At 43.4% G+C, this 18,067-nt stretch overlaps 1 protein-coding gene across 1 annotated transcript; it reads right to left on the bottom strand.

Annotated features, from left to right (window-relative positions):
- Positions 1-17,332: 17,332 nt before the first annotated feature.
- LOC147476244 (uncharacterized) lies at positions 17,333-18,067 on the bottom strand. Its single transcript, XM_086585673.1, has one exon. The coding sequence runs from the start codon at positions 18,065-18,067 to the stop codon at positions 17,333-17,335; it is 735 nt and encodes a 244-aa protein (XP_086441799.1).

Below are 18,067 nucleotides of genomic sequence, written 5' to 3'. Positions count from 1 at the left end.
TATATCTAGTTAGGTTTGGATTTTTATGTCAGCGACATTTGTGTAAATAAGAGTGTCCTAGGAAGTAGGAACTAAGTTTGTGTTCACAATCCCATATGTTATGGAGTTCTTAGATGCAATTTAAAGGTTTCTTGTGTTTCTTTCACCTTTTTGGCAAGCATGTTCCCTATTTTCTTTCCTAGTTTGTTATTTAGTTACAGTAATTAGTTCAGACATAAGATCATACCAAGGTTACGTCGTCCGCATTAATGGCTAACACAACTTGGGTTAGGCTAATTGAATATATCTTGGAAATTATTATTGCTCGTATTTTTTACTCATTTAACAATGTGGACTGTGGTGGTCATGTGTTTGTATTTGGCATCATTGGGACTTTTTGATAGATAAAATTTGGTTGCGTTATTAGTCAATGAATGGTAAAGTTGTCCTCCTAAGGAAGTGGGAGAACACTTGAGCCCAACTGATCCCATTATTTGTAACACCATCAATACTCGTAGATTGACTTAGTGAACACGCCTGTTTTTAGACAATTTAGGTACTGATATTGTACCTATTTTTGTTCCACTATTAGATTGTTTAGGAGATGAAAATCTATCTTGTTTAGACTTCCAGTGACAAACAAAAAAACCGCTAATATCAGTAGGCAATTGATAAACACCCAAAACTGTAATATTAGACCCCATAGAGACATAGCAATTTGGTTAATTATGTGTTTAATAATCAAGAAATAATCGCATTTTTGTGGTTTTGCAGGTTGGAGCAACTAACGTAAAAATGATGATAAAGCCAGTATTTAAGCAAGGAATAGGGAGTGTACATAAGCTTTCTGATTAAGCCCATGTGAAACCCAACAAATCCGGACTAAAGCCCAAAGACTCAAATAGTACAGAATCAAGTCAGAAACGTTATTACATGCACAGAAGCATCAAAGTTCTGAAGCTCATATCTCTTGAACCAGGACTCCAAATATGACAAGTGAGCTGCTCAAACGATTAGTACGATGAACTCTACATAAAGGCAAAAAGTTGTAAAAATACCAAAAGACAGGCCCGCCACTAGATGGCACATGGACCCACTATGTGGGCCCGCAAGATTTGATGAGTTATCATGCAAGTCAAGATAAATGTGCAAATAATTGGCACAAAGTGGACACCTTTCATGCAATTAATAGAGTTAATTGGATTTAGGTGATAATTATGGAAAAAATGCAAGGTGTCAAAAGGGGGTTTAGTTTTTAGAGAAGAAGAAAGTGAATGAGGGGGGCGTTTCACGTGGGATAAGAGGAGAAAGCTCACTTATGTATAAGGGGGGCTGATTTTGGAGCATTAACTCCCTTTTTGGATTCCTTTTTCATTCCTTGTCTTGTAGTTTAGTTTTTAGTCTTTGTTTTTATGTAAGAAAGCTTGTAATAATGTTAATGGAAAACAACTTTAGTTTTTGAATAAAACTTCATTAATTCCTTAGGTAAATCAGGTGTTTAGTATTCTTTTCTTCTTTCTCTCTCTCATTAGCATATATAACTTGTAGTTTTTCAAATAATCCAAGGATCATGAGCTAAAACCCTCCAAGGTGGAGGGTTAATGATGCTCATGTTAGCATTCGTATATGTTTCTTAGAAATCATATTCACTGCATAGAACTAAGGACCCATGTAGCACCCTACCCCAAAATGGTAGTGTCCGGCCAAACTTGAGGCCTGGAAATTAAGAATGACTCGCGTGCACCACCTTTTTCATGCCTGGGCTAGCCGTGCGTGCGGGTCTTATTTGACCTCTTATTTCTCTATTTGACAGGAGTATGTTGTATGAGTCCAGGAGTTGAGACGGTATTTCAGAGATGAAATACTAGTTCAATTCTTTATGCTATGGATATGGACTTAGAGATGAATTCATCTCACTAGGGATCGATTCTTGATCCGTTTGGTGGTTGATAATGAAACCAAAATGGTTTAGAGATGGTGGTAATCTTATTCTAAGAGAATATAATAAGACCATGCATGAGTAGCATAATCCTCTACCCTTCTATCTCTTTAAATAATCTTGCTAAAAATCTTAGTTGTTCCGTTTTCGTATCTCACATTTTAGTGTCCATTAGGATTTAAAATGAAGCAAGCCTAGCATACAAATAAACAATAAAAACTTACTCACTAGTTTCCTATGGAGCATAATAAAGTTGTAGTGTTTTCCTAGACTTTAGATTGGAACGTATCCCTACTCGAACTAAACAAATGAAGATTTGTGAGTAAGGACAGATTGTGTTTACACTTAACGGAGTAGAGAAATCAAATCTCTATAACTTCAAAGTGCAAATATCAAATGGCGCCACTGCCATTCTAAAGACCCAAGGACCATTGCTTACAAACTGGAATTGCTCCAAGGGGAAACTCCCCACTCTCATTCCTTTCCTTCATTTCATTATCTTTCGTTTTTCATCATTTTTTTTTAAATTTCCCACTTTTTCCTACTGATCCGAGATTTGATTTTCGTGGCACTTACAGGAACCAAAAGTTAGGATTTGGGGCCTAATCTATAAACTGATCTAAGACTACTATGAAAAAATTGGCTGACTAGTAGGCCAACCGCCACATTCCATAGACACATGGAATAAACTTGTGCAAGCTTTCATGCTACAATTTTATACTTAGAAGAAAACTACTGAAATGCTTCAGAAAATCCAATTCTTTCGTTAAAATCCTCATGAATCCTTTACGGAAGCATGGAGTCGATTTACGGATCTTCTTTTAGAATGTCCTCATCATCAGCTCGACACCGATGTCCTTGTTCGTTCATTCTTTAATGCCCTTTCCGATCATCAAAAAGAAATACTTGATATAATGAATGGTGGTTGCTTTATGGACAAAAGAGCTAGTGAAGCATATAATTTTCTTGAAAAACAAGCAACAAGAGGTACACATTAGGGTAACACTGATTCTTCTAGGACATCTAAGGACATTGTTACAAAATCTACATCTATTTTTGAGGTAAAACCGGATCCCAAATTAAAAAATTTGATCAAATCCCTAACTAAAAAAGTAGATACCCTCGCAGTTCAAGTAAGCGATCAAATCCCAAAATAGGTCATGAACGTTAACACCTCCTCGTGTGTTCTTTGTCTCAGTCCTGATCATCCTGATACTTATTGTCCCTTGTTATATGCCTCCCCTTCTCAACCATCAGAAGAGGCATGTGCATTCAACATTCCTAATGCACCTTGGAGACAATATTTGAATTTTGCTTGGCGCCCGGATACACAACAGATGGCTCCTCCAGGTTTCGCTAATCCACCTATTCGACCACCCAACAACTTTATTCCATATCGCCAAGGAAATAATCAATAGTACCAACAAAGTCAAAATCAGTTTCAAAGTAATTCCAATGCTAAGTATCAAAACAACCGCAACCTTGTTCCAGCCAATCCCAGTCCCGGCTATAATCAACAACTTCTCAGCAATAATCGTGAACTAGTGCCTGATAAAAGTAAAATGAATAGTCTACCTACGAAATGAACGATGAATTCACAATGTAAGTAAACTAAAACTATTTTCGTGTCTATTATCAAATCTTCTACTCTCGATGCGAATTGCACTAAGTGGAGTAGGAAGTTCGTTCCACTCCTAGTACCCTAGTATGGATTGTTTCCTAAGTCTAAGAAATCAGTCTTAAATCTAATGAGAGCTTTACGAAATGTTATGCTAACAAGACGCGTTATTTTAAATAACTAGATATAATAAATAACAAGATAAAATATAAACTAAAGATAATCTACGAAGCTACGGAAATACGATTGTTGACTCTAGATAAAGAAATAGAGGGGAATTAAATCCACCTCGAATCCAACTTAATAACCTAGTATAGATTGTCGTATCTCGATTCTTACGTTTTCACGGCAAGAATTTCGAGTCTAATCCCTAGTGTTCATGGCATTCCTACCGGATACTAACTAGCATGTGAGGTCGTCCACCCATTCTCATGGCGAAACACGACCTTCTAGAGTGGAATAGATTCTACTACCAATTCTATACTAACCACTAAGTTTTCATCAAGGCTTCATCAACCCCTCTAATGGAGGTTTAGCCTTGAGTCATCAAACTAACATTTCCCATTGAATCTAAACTAAACATAATGTAAGAAATTGAGATTTACTTAATTAACAATAATGAATCTAATTTAATGGCTGGAATGGAATAAGAACAAGAATTTAAATTAGATCTAGAATGGAAATGACAAGAACGAAATTGGATAATAACTATTTTATTTATCTAATCAATCAAGAACAATCATTCAAGAATTTAATCTAAAACAAGAATTGTAATGGAACTAAAACTTAATTTATTAATTAAAACTAGATCTAGAATTCTATATATTAATTTAGGTCTAACTAGCTACCATTAACAAAGAGCTAAGCTTTTGTTTTTTTATACATCCAGATCTAAAATTCGTGCATGGGCTTGGAGCCATGTTTTGGGCCAGAGAATTAGGCCCAAAACCCAATTCTTTCAGTCCAAAAAGGCCTCTTCAGCTGCAGTTGGCTTCCACAGACTTTTCGTCCACTTCTGCTCCTCTGATTGGGTCAAGACTTGGACCATTGGAAAGCTCTTTTCGATCCGGTCGTTTTGACATAAGGTAGGCCCCATTCCGAGGTCTGAGTCCAAAGATATGGCATTCGGAAGTTCTGCTGACTTTTGCTCCTTTATCTCGCTAAAGTGGCACATTTCGCACATAATGGACTTTGAAGCCCGAAATGCATAAAACACGTAATCGTATTAACTCTTACTTATTATTCACATAATTGGTCTAACAAAAGATGATTATTAAGGGGTTAAAACTACAGTTTTGGGCTCTTATCAAACCACCCCCAAACAGCATTTTGCTTGTCCTCAAGCAAAGATGAGAAATTAGAATAAGTGACCAAAAATGGAGTTCTAACTACTCTCGTTTCGCTGAGTGCGATTGCATTGACCATATGCAACAAGGCCTTAAACCACTAGGAATTCCCTAGTGGGCCGAAGTTATAGCCTCGTGAGAGTTTTCCAGTGAAGGTACTCACAAACTTCATCTATACTACAACGACTAAGAAATAAAACTATTGTTTTCTCATTCATGTCTCAACTATCTATACATCTCACTAGCAAATACATAAGAATAACCCAGTCAGAACCCTAAGCTAATATATGCATAATAATCAATCATCTAAAATAAACATATAACAATGAGTAATACTATGAAATGTAATAGCAGGTCCGTTTCTGAAAACTCGGATTAGCGTCCTTAAGTAGGTCCTCACATAAATGTCAAGACAAAAACCACTCTGATTTTTCCACTCAAGTTTAAGCTACTCCGATTGTGCAAGTGGGCACACTTTACCTTACAATCTCAATGACAACAAGGAAGTCGGAGTCGATCAAACACATCTGCCACTTTCTATCACACTAACCTATTCCTAATTGAGCTAGAGGTCTTTATTAGGTGTTGCGGGGATTAGGAGATGGTTTAAGAAGGAAGGAAATGGGTATTCAAAAAGGACAAGTCTGAGATAATAGAGTCTTCATATTATGTAACTAGAGAAACCTTGTTATTTACTTTTGCTTCTACACTTTGTTTCCATCCTTAGCCAGATTTTTCTTTTTCTTTTCTTTGGCTTTTGACTCCCTTTTATTCTATTTTTGGAGTTTTGATTTATTTCTATTTTTTTTTTCTTTTTCTTTGGATGGAAACTTCTTTTCTTTATTTCCTGAAGCAACTAACTAATTTTTATTTACACAGTTTTTCTTTTTCTTTCTTCCTCATTCTATTCTCAGACTTATTCTAAAATGGGTAGGTTGATTTATTCTCTTTTTTTTTTTTTTTTTTTTTGTTTTGTAATAGGGTAAAGGAATTGTGGTTTATGGAAGGCTAAAGGAAGGCTCAGAGGGGCGACTAGCGGAAAATAATTCATAGGTTTGAATTTCTGGCTATATCGATCCAAAGAGGGCCTAAATTCTCGCTTAGGATATGGCATAGTGATCAAGCAAGTGGACGTGTGATTTCTCTATCCGGATTTTACTTCTCCCTTATGTCATTTCTCAAATGTTTTATTTCATATAAGGCTTTAGGCTATATTCTCACAGGATTTGTAGAATAAGTACTCTAGCCTAGATTTCAGAAACTTATCGCTAACAATCATAGATACTCATATAATAAATTTATAGATAGATGCAAAGATTATTACCTACATATTAACCTAAGTTTTCTAAAATTATTTCGATGCAAAAGCTATGTGAGACTTCTAGATTGTTAAGAGCATAGAGAAAGAAACAATACCAATATTCCTAAGTGTATAACATAAACTTATTTATTTATATTTTTGAAATTTTTAATTTTTAACTAGAAAACAAGTGCATATTATACATATCTATATCCTAACAGATGCCTTAATTACACGTTTTATGCCCCCCCAAACAAGAAGCATGCTTTGTCCTCAAAGCATTTAAATAAAGAGGGTAGGAAAAATACCATTGAAGCGCGTGAAATTCAGGAACATCTGCAAACCAAGGTTAAAACATACAAAATATAGTAATATAAAACCGACGATAACTCTTTAAGAGTTCCACCCATTATGGGGTTAACTAAATTAAATTGCTTGGGACATAAGCGCAGACACTAACTTAACTAAAACTTACATGCACCCCAAAGATCTACTCGTCATCCTCCTCTTCTATATGAGGTTCTTTCGCGATCCCGCCATGCCATAACAACTTGCCACGCTTCCGTGGTGTATCATCAACTAGTGCTAACCTCTCTAGTGTTATTTGGTCCGATGGGGTGTAAGGGGCAACCAAATGTGGTTGCACCTGCCATCCCGCCAAGTCATGGCTCGGAATGATCTTACCACACGATTGGTGGGTCTCATGGTTTTGACCCTTTCCCAACTGCGGTAATCGCGTAGAATATGGGTAGGCAAGCGCCGCGATAATGCGGCAAACCAAGACAGGCATAAGAAGGTACTTATGCCTCAAGGTATGGCCTCGCCGAGTAGCAACTAAAACTTCGGGAATGTCATACCGACGACGCCCCTCGCCTAAAGCAAGGAAAACGTCACCCGGCGATATTATTGGCGTAGTAAACTGCCGTTCCTAGAATGTTCATCATGATGAACAACATGGTTGTGCCTACATTCAGCGATAGGCTACTCGAGGCGATGTTATATTGGTCTTTGTCCATGATCTGAAACACCCTCCCCATAATACTCATGGAAATAGGCATATTCATATAGGTATGAGTTATCGTCATATATCCCCACGCGTGTGCATAGGGTCGAGGTAATGGCAACCCGAAACCAAAGCTATCAATTGCTTGAATTTCATAGTCGTGCCATCAATAGCAAGGGAAAATTTTTGTTCCCCTTCTTGGGTACAATAAAAAGTAATATTATTATAGAAGAATTCAGTTAGCTTAGGTGAAAAAGAGTCGTCATCACTCACCAGAAGATGCCGCCATCCTAACTGCACGATCCGCTCGCAGGAACGATGCTCCATAGGTATCGGTTCCCATCAAGTCTTCAAATGACTGTTCAGGAATCACTATAGGAGGTGTCATCTCAAAACTACTCTGTAGAACAGGTGCGAAAACCTGGAAGAAACCTCAGAAAAATTTGAATTTCCCGTGGTTTACGGGTGATGGCTGGCGCGCCAGATATAGAAGCCGAAGTCGCGCCTCGTGTTTTGGAATTATGTTTTGGCGCTGGTCGCTTCTGCTTGGGCACGGGCGCGCTCTGAGATTTTTCGATTTACAGTGTTTTAGGGCGAGTCGCGCTCTACTTGGGCGCGGGCGCGCTCTGAACAAAATTTCTGACAAAAGTGTAGGGCGCGAGCGCGCTTCTCTGGGACGCGGGCGCGTTCGTAAGTGCAGAAACAGAGTTTACAAGAAAACAAGCTGAAAAAGCTTGGAGTGAAAGGTGAGAGATGATTGTGGGGTGTATTGTGGGTTGTGAGTGTAGAATGATGGAAGTTTAAATAGGTTCTGGGTTTCCAAAACGAATCGGCAAGTTGCCAAATTGTTCTAAGGCAATTTCCGGAAATAGAAATCTGCCAAACCCGAAAACGGAAACTAACCATAGTTTTGATTTCCTAACAACCCTGGTATCTTTTAAACTTGGTTTAGAATAGGTGCTTCTAAACTCTCCTACATATCATGGTACCACTACAAAAAATCATAGATATGCCGATATCGGCCTAATTTTCAACTTTGACTCCAAGACAACCTTACGAAAAATGATCAAAATAAATTATATGAAAATAATATGAAATCCAAGCAATTTAAAACAAACAACTTAATATTTAAATCTAACTACTGAAATAAAATTCCACTAACAAAACAATAAAAACAATGAAATAACAGACACAACCGATGGTGAACACCTAAGCGTGAAGAAGATGGTCCTTGAGATGGAGATCGGTTCGTGGTGAAGAATGGCTTGAGCCATCCGCCTCTTGGGCGACGACGCTCATGCCTCTCGGACTTCACCGAGACGGACTCATCCACGAGTGGCATGCGTTGTAGCATCTCTATCCTGAACAAGCGCTGTGCTTCCATCTTAGTCTTGAGTACTGCATACTGGGCTTGGTGATTCTGGTGGATAATCTCCAAGTTAGACAAGATATCTTCCTGACCCCTTTCGAGCATTTCAACTCTCGTCTGAAAGTTTGTTTGCTTATTTCGAATTACAATTTGTCTATGTCGGATATCTTCACAGATACGATAACCGCATCGCAAACCAGTTTGCAGCATTATCATTCGTTCTAAATTAGAAGTTTGACTATCGAAATTATCCTCAACCAACCATGTCATATCTTCGCCTTCATTATTCGACTCAATTTTATTCTCTGCAGACAACGGCCAAGTCTCTTGGATGCATTCCTTATAAATACTTGCATTAGAATGCAATTTGATCTTAATAGGAGCAGATTTAGCGACAGCTCTAAATGAGAGCATAATCTTAGTGATCAATACGGGAAGAGGCGCCATGCTCTTTCCCACTCCTCTAATCACATTCAAAATTAAATCGAGGATGCAGAAATTACACTCATTCGTTTGCAAAATCCAGAGAACGCGCGCATTAATCAAGTCCTATGTCGCTGACTTTGTCTTTCCCAGGGGCGTTCCTACCAATCCACCGAAGCTCTGGCCGGTTGATTGGTTCTCGTGGTCGTCTGGCTTAACGAATGAGATATCATATTGTATTCACCCTCTATGACCGTATCTTTCATCAAAACAGGAACTGCAGTATACTGGGATTCCTGAATGGTCGTATCTAGGTTGGTTACAGGCGTGATTCCTAATAGCTCGACCAACAACCTGTCTCGTTATTTCCTCCTCGTTCGCTATCCTAATGAAAATCCTATTTCCCTCCAATTTCGTTTCTTATAAAACTGTTCTACCAAATCATAGTGATAGAAATCCCGGTCGAATATCATAGTCTGTTCCAATCCCTCTTAATCATATTGGTGTCATAAAATGGTGCGAAATGGTCGGCTCTCAAACGCGTGCTCGCAAGCAACATTTTTTCGTCAGAAGCGCCATTGGAGTTTGAACCGATTTGGGGTTTGTAGATGGAGGTGGATGCAAGTTTGATGAAAACAAGGAGAAACAATGGTGGTGGCGGTGGTGGTGGTTACGGTGGCAGGTTTGAAAACTTGAATTGGTGGGTGGTTTCTTGGTGGAAACGGTTGGAGATTGTGTTGGTGTTTCACAAAGCATGGGATGTCTTTCTATTTTGATGTATTCTATTTTTATTTTTATTCTATTTTTTTTTTATTTTGGTTGCTAGGGTTTGAATTTAAATTTGTGACAAGCGGTTGGAGAAGAAGAACTTCGCGATTTGGATTTTGGAAAGGAAGGGGCTATTGTAGGTGAGCTGAGTTGGGCCCAAGCCCAATTCGATTTTTCGACTTTCGTCGATTTTAGCATAACTTCAAACTAAATTTCCCGCCGTTATCGGTCCGATTTTTCGAATGAGTTATGGAAATGATCAGGAGAGAATTTCCAATCCATTGATCCATAAACTACTCTATTCCGACCGTGGGTGACATATAAGATAGTGGAAAATGCCTCGAAGTGCGTGCATGACGTAAGTTATCTTAACGAATGAACACTAAATTAGATGACATCAACCCCAATGAACTATACTAATGGACCTAAGCAACACAAATAGAAAGTTCGAGGAATCGGATGGAAAGATCGAAGTTCCCACCCCAAACAAATTTTTAAACACAAAATTTGTTTTAACATGGGTCGATTTAAAGTCGATTCCCAAGACTTGTTGGATTGCTAGTTCTATGGGTTTAGATATATATCTATATCTAAAAATGAAAAAACAATTATTATTATTATTATTATTATTATTATATATATATATATATATATATATTTTTTTTTTTTTTTTTTTTTTTTTTTCGAATAATAAGCAAAAACATTAAGCAAAGAAAGACATAATTCACACCATAGAGAAACATGACTCAAAAATCCGAGAAAACATGCAAGAGTGGAAAACGTGAAATATGTGAACCGTGGACTTAGGATCCGGTACTTACAGCCACACACTCCATAGGGAGGGCCCGGTTACCTTAATGGTGCACTTACCATTAAATGGAAGTGAAAGGAAGTACACCAATGACAAGGGTCATTCCTCATATATAGGGTCCTGTAAAAGGACTTCCTCTATATCGAGGGGGATAGAAGTTAAGTGAAAATGTTTTAACCGTTGACCGTTAACTTGAAAGGTACTATTGTCCTTGGGATTTACCAAGGTAATTGCCCGTAAGGGGTGACTTGATAACGAGAAAAGGACTAGACCAACGGGTTTTAGTTTCCCGGGAAAATATGTAGGCGGGAGTTGTAAAAAGCAAAACCGTTTGTCCGACCACAAACTCTTTGCGCAAAGATATGCTTATCATGAACACGCGTTTCATGTTAGCTTTATAATCTTCAGCGAGATCGTAAGAATCGCCACGGATTTCTTCAAGCTCATTTAATTGTAACTTGCGTTTGACACCCGCCTCATCAATATTGTAGTTAAGGCTTTTTATAGCCCACGAGCAGCCGGTGCTCTAATTCAACGGGCAAATGACATGGTTTCCCAAATACAAGTCTAAAGGGAGACATACCTATAGGAGTTTTGAAAGCAGTTCTATATGCCCATAAGGCATCCGATAGACGCTTGACCGATCTTTCCCTATCGGTTTTTTGTTGTTTCTAAAATCTTTTTGATTTCCCTATTAGAAACTTCTACTTGTCCGCTAGTTTGTGGATGATAAGGAGTTGCTACTTTGTGTGTAACTCCATACTTTTTCACTAGGGATGCAACAACTCATTTGCAAAATGTGTTCCACCATCACTAATGATGGCTTTAGGAATGCCAAACCGACAGAAAATATATTCTTTAATAAAAAATACCACGGTCTTATGGTCATTGCTACGGCAAGCTAGGGCCTCTATCCATTTAGACACGTAATCCACGGCAACTAGAATATAAATATAACCGTGGGAAACAGGGAAAGGGCCCATGAAATCAATACCCCAAACATCAAAAATTTCTACTATCAAGATTGGATTTAATGGCATCATATTACGCTTCGTGATTCGCCCAAGTTGTTGGCAACGAATACACGTCTTGCAATGCACTTGGGCATCCTTAAAAAGGGTAGGCCAATAAAATCCACATTGAAGAACTTTAGCGGCTATTTTTGTAAATGCTCTCAGTACACCTTCTAACATTCCATGTCCTAACGCTCTCCCCCCTCTCCCTTTTCTTTTTTTTTTCCCCTCAGTTCTTTTCCTCACTGTTCCTCTTTATACTGTCCCTCTTTCCCTTTCTATCCGTTGATCTCACTTCATCCTTCGGTTCATTTTAGCACATCTGTCTCCTAGGGTTCTGCGGCCATGCTGTTGTGCCACCCGTTCCTCCGTTCTGTTAAGTTGCCTCCTCTTGGACTTTGACCGCTCTGTTTCCACATGCTCCAGTACGGCCCAATCACTTTTGCAGAGCTGCGGCCTACATCCGGTGCTTCGCGCCTTCTCTTTCTTATACTACCTCGAGCCAGCAGACACGCCACCTCAATAACCCAAAAAGGGGTTGATACAGTAATCTCAATGTCCTGCTCTCCTTTTCCCCTCTTTCTCTTCCCACTCTTCTTTTTCTACTCCCCTCCCTCGCATCATTGTTGTCCACCTGTCCTCCCATCCTTTGCTCCACGGCCTGCCTCGCGTAGGGTTTTGGTCCACCCTTTCACTCCGCGATCTTATCCTGTACACTCGGTTCTGCTGCTTGTCTTACTTCTGCTCCTCTATTCCCAGCTATCTTCTACTCCTGCGTTCCGTTACAGCAGCTTGCATTGGCCCATCGACCAACAATCCTCGTAGTCGCGAATCCTACCACTACAGATGCCCCTTCTCGGCTTCGCGGCCTCTGAGATTGGCCCGGGGCCGAGAACCTTGTACCTCTTTTCTCTATTTGGATTCGTTTGGTCTTCCCTAGGGGTTTGCACGCGTCACAGGTCACTCATTCGTCGCGCGCGCGCGGCATCATCCTGTTGTTGCCCCCCGTGTCAAGCTCCTAGCGGTTCCCCTATAGTCCCTTCGGTTTCCGCACCTCGGCAATTACCATTTTACCCTCGCTCTATTTAAACTCCCGCTTTCATTCTTTCCCCCATTTTCTTCCTTTAGCCTTCTCTGTCTTGCTTTCTCCTCCCTTTTCCAACTTCCCTGCGCTTTTTCCCCTGACTTCACTCTCCTTGGCTTGGTTCCGGTCGGATTTTGGCGTCGCTGGACTCAGTTTCAGGTTGGTCTTTTATTGCTCTTATTACTCTTATCGTTTTATCCTCTTTGTTTGCTTCTATCCCTACTTGTCATACTTCCCTTACAATTGTTAGCATCGTTTTTCTCTTCTAACCTGTTCATCTTCCTCTCGATGGCGGCGTCGGCCTCCGAGTCCCCCTCCTCCTCTCCCTCCGCCGACTCTTCACCCTCTAGATCTACTGAGGTGGCTTCTCCACCTCCAGTGGCTGCCACGACGGCCCCCTCTACTTCCGGCCGTTTCCTTGCCCCTTTACTGCCGCCTTCCAGATATCGCAGGCCTAACCTAAAAGCGATTAGGGCTGCCTATGGCATTCCCGCCGGCATTTTGATAGAACACTTGTCATCCGTCACCCACTATCCCCACTTAGTGCCTCCGCGGCCTGGGTGCGTAGTTGTCACAGTAGGTCAGATCGTCGCCGGGCTGCGACTCCCTCTCACCATTCTGGATGTGGAAGTGTGCAATCATTTCAACATCCCTCCATGCCAAGGCATCGGCAACTTCTGGAGAATCCTGTATGCCGCGAACTACTACAACAGGACCGGCGACCCTCAGATAACTTGCCGCGACCTTATCTCCCAGTATTTTCTAAAGAAAAGTACCAAGGATGTGGGTATAGGATACCAATCCTTCTGTGTCCGCCCCCAAAAGAAAACTTTCTTGCTCCGTGTCACCACCTCGGATAAACAGTGGCACCACTACCCACTGTATGTGTCCGGTGACTTCTTGCCTGCAGCCCTCCCGGCAGGAGTAACACTCAATCACCTCGTTTTCCAATCTAGTGGTGAGTTTCATCCTCGTCCTTTCTTCTCTCGGCCTTTGATCCGCTAGCTAACCTTGGTTTCTTGTTTATGTTTCTTTTTCGGGTTGGCGGTCGATTCCAAATCCGGGTATACTCTGGCTACCTCTGCCCCATTTTCGACCGACTCCGCGATCTTGGTACAGCCCAAGCTGAACGCCTGAACGTTAACCCCTCTACTGGTACCCCTTTGTTGGAAGTTCCTCAACTCCGCAAATTCCTGGGCTTTTCTGCCCCCTTTTACCGCCCCTCCTCCGAGGAACGTAGACCCAAAGCCTCACCTTCCCCACAAAACCGTTCCGCTCTCACCTCCGCCCCGCCGACCTATTCGAAGCTCTCGTTCCACGTCCGCCGCCCCGTCATCTCTTGCTCCCCCTCAGCCTTCCGCACTCGAACTGCTTCCTTCCTACCGTGCCATCTCCACTTGGGAAGATCAATTCACCCCTCCACAGTCCCCTTCCGCGAACATGGATCTCTCCCAGATGAAGCTGTTTGATAGTGATGAGGACGAAGTAATTGAAGTCTCTCCCCCCATCCCTGCGGCCACTCCTATTGATGGGCCGCCGGCCAAGCGTCAGAGGACAGTAGAGCCAGAAGACCCCATCCCCGCCCACCGTGTGACGGAAGAAGATGCTCCCCCTTCTATCACCCAGCGTCCAGGCAAAGAGGTTGCCACTCCTGCCGACTTTGTCCCGGTTTTCAAGGTACGCCACCGCCGAGTCAATGTTGAAGATTCGGCTCTTGAGAACCCCGCGGTGGCATCCTCCATCTTCTACGGCTCCCACCTGCCAAAGGACCGAGCTTACTCTGATGCCGGTACCTTTGAACATCACCGCACTTCTCTGTATACAAACTGGGAGAAGGTACTTCCCACTCTCTCCGCTACTGTTCCTTTTTTTAATTTTTTTTTATTATTTTTTTTTTAACGCCCTTGTCTCATCCGTACTTAGGTAAGCCTGGAGATGTCGTATATGATCCGCGGTTTGTTCAGTGCCCGGTCTAAGGTAGATTCCTTGGAGAGAGAGGTCGGCGGTCCTGACGGTCTGAGAGCTACTTGTGCACGACTCCGTCAAGAGTTAGACGCCGCCGACTTGTCAAAATCTCGGGCTCAGGATGAATTGAGAATTGCAGAGAACAACCATCAGGATTATATGGACTCGGTCAATGAGCGCCTGAGCCAGCAACGCACCTCTCTCCTGCAGCAGCATCAACGAGATACTGCGGTCCTTCTAGATTAGCACAAGGCAGATATGGCTACCCTCCAGGCCCATTACCGGTCCTTGGCGGATAAGAGAGTGGCCCGAAAGATCCAAGAGGAGCATTCAAGGCTTCTCAAGGAAGGCCGCCTCCTGCCTGAGGTGCTGCCGGTCCCCGTTGATGAGGAGATGGGCACCGTGGGGGAGATGGTTACCGCGGTTGAAACCAGACCGGAAGGGTCGGCTGGCGTTGGGGATGTTGTTGAAGATCCAGAAGAAAACCGGGAAGCTGTGGATGAAGCCCCTACCGAGGCTGCTGCCATTTCCGTTGGAGATGCTGCTGATGTCTCTACTAAAGAGACCCCTATTGGTGACTTAGGCGATACCGCCTCGGATGCCTGTTTAGCTTCTCCGTGAAATTGAACTTGCTTTGTTTGTGTTGGTATCTGGTTTTGTATGTTTTAGCTGTGGCGCCCTTGACGCTTTTGAACACTGTTAAATTCCCTCCTAATGTAAGGAGCTTTGCTTAGAATTGTAATCCCTCCTTATGCAAGGAGTTTTGCTAAGAATTGTAATTTTGTTGACCTTGTGGGCCTCCTATTGGAGGAGCCCTGTTTTCACATGTCATGTTTAACTCCAATGTTTGCCGTCTCTAACCTTGTGCATATTCGATTCTAACTCCCCCCCGCTCTCTCCACGGCCTGTCGGGCGGCCGGGGCATAGCCTCGCCCGAGAGTTTGATTTGGACACAATATCCGCGAAGGGCTCTCCCCCCACTCTCTGTGACCGTCAGGTCGGTTGGGGCATTGCCTTGCCTCCAAGTTTGATTCGGACATCTCGTCCGCGAAGGTATCTCCCCCCGCTCTCGGTGACCGGCAAGCCGGCTGGGGCATTGCCCTTTGCCCGAAGTTGATTCGGATCTCATGTCTGGCGAAGGGGTCCCCCGCTCTTCAGGACCGTCAGTCGGCTGGGAATTGCCTCGCCGCCCCGGTTTGATTTGGACCTCATGTCCACGAAGGGATCTTCCCCGCTCGGTGACCGGCGGGCGAATTTGGGGCATTGTCTTGCCCCTAAGTTGATTTGGACCTCATGTCCGCGAAGGGATCTCCCCCCCTCCCGGCTCTGGACCGACAAGTCGGCCGGGCATTGCCTCGCCTCTAAGTTTGATTCGGACATCACGCCCGCGAAGGATCTCTCCCCCGCTCTCCGCGGACCGGCAGGGGCGGGGGGCATTGCCTTGCCCCTAAGTTGATTTGATCATTTGTTAACTTCTCAAAAGTGCCGTTGTATTATATATGTACAAACAGCCCGCGCCCTTGTCCGGACCGGGTCTTACATTCGATATGAAATTTTTTCAACATTCTTATATTCCAAGGCCTCTCTATCCGCTTCCCATCCTCGGTCCGCAATGCGGTATGTTCCGCTCCTCCAACACCCACCACTAAGCACGGCCCTTCCCAATTGGGTCCCAACTTTCCTTCGTTTGCCTTTTTAGTGCTTGCGGTGATCCGCTGAGAACCCAATCGCCCGATCACGGAATCCGGCGTGGCGCGAGCCGCTTGCCATACTTGTCTCCGCGGTGTCGGTGGTATTCCTCTAGCCTAACGCGTGCGATGTCCCACTTCTCCTCCGCTAAGTTTGGTCGCGAGCCAATATGCTGATTCATCCCATCCGCCCACCGCCTTGTGCGTGTGGTGGTTGCCATCATTTCGGAAGGAATCACGGCCTCGATACCATATGCGATGAAAGGCGTCTCCTTTGTAGTCGCGTCAGCGGTGTAGTCGCGGTATGCCCATAGCATCCTACTTAGTTCATCAGCCCATGCTCCTTTTGCGGTCTTCCGGCTTTCTTTTAAGGTTGTTCATGATCGTCTTGTTCAAGACTTCGGGCTCGCCATTCCCTCCGGGTTATGCGGGGCTGAGAATCCCCCTTTTCACATTATCGTGCGCAAGAAAGTCCCTCACCTTTGACCCCGTGAACTGCGTTCCGTTGTCCGCGATGATGGTGTGTGGCAACCCAAATCTACAGATAATGTTTTCCCATAAGAATTTGATCACCTGCTCCTCCTTGACTTGCTGCAAGGCCACGGCCTCCACCCACTTAGTAAAATAATCCGTCGCCGCCAGCATGAACCTTCTCTTCCCCTTCGCCATTGGGAGCAGACCCACTATATCCATGGACCACATGGCAAATGGCCACGGACTGGACACGTTATGCAATGGTTCTGCCGGTGCAAATATTAGCTGAGCAAACCGCTGACATTTCCCACATTTCTTGGCAAATTCCACCGCGTCTCTCTTCATATGAGGCCAGAAGTACCCCTGCGTCAACAGTCGGTGTGCCGTTGTTCTTCCCACCGAATGGCTCCCCGGGCCCCCGGCATGAAGCTCGCCAAAGACTTCTTGTGCTAAACTTGGTCCCAGGCATCTTAGTAGTGGTCCATCGAAGTTCTTTCGGTACATCTCTCCCTCTATCAGAACATACCGGCGCGCCGTTTGCTCCAGTCTCCTTCATTCCTTCTCATCTACCACCTCTCCTCCCTCCAAGAAACGTTTGATAGGACTCATCCATCCCCTTTCCCCCTCTGCAGCTTGATATACCTCGACTTTCTTTTCAATGCTCGATCTCCCTAATTTCTTGATTCTTAAGGTTCTCTCCTCTGCTCCGGGCATTGCGGCCGCGACATAGGCAAGTGCGTCCGCATGCCGATTCTCCCCGCGGCCCAAATGTTCAAATCTGATTTTTTCGAACTCGGCTGCTTTGCGGTGCACCACTTCCAAGTACTTCGCCATCCGAGCACACCTAGCGACGAACCCACCATTCACCTGACATATCACTAGGTTGGAATCTGAATAGACAGTTAACTCGCTGACCCCTAATTCCCTGGCCATCTCTAACCCTGCGATCACGGCTTCATACTCAGACTCATTATTCGTAGCCGTGAACCCGAGCCTCATGGACAACTCGATTCGGTCGTTGTCAGGGGTAACCAACACCACGCCTATTCCGTTGCCCGCGTCTGTTGCTAACCCATCCGCGAACACTCTCCATCCATTCCTTTTATCCCAGGGATCCGTCCCATCTGGCTCTCCTTCCAGTTCGGGCTCCATGAGCATCTCTTCCCCCCAAGTGGGGTCTTCTGCAGGGAAATCTGCTAGAAACTCCGCTACCGCCTGAGCCTTTTCTGCGGTTCTCACTTGATATTGTATTCCATAGGAACTCAACATTACCGCCCATTTGACCAT

This window comes from Coptis chinensis, chromosome 9 (genome assembly GCF_015680905.1).
Source record: "Coptis chinensis isolate HL-2020 chromosome 9, ASM1568090v1, whole genome shotgun sequence".
Taxonomy (NCBI): Eukaryota; Viridiplantae; Streptophyta; class Magnoliopsida; order Ranunculales; family Ranunculaceae; genus Coptis; species Coptis chinensis.
This window is presented reverse-complemented; position numbering and strand designations above follow the sequence as displayed.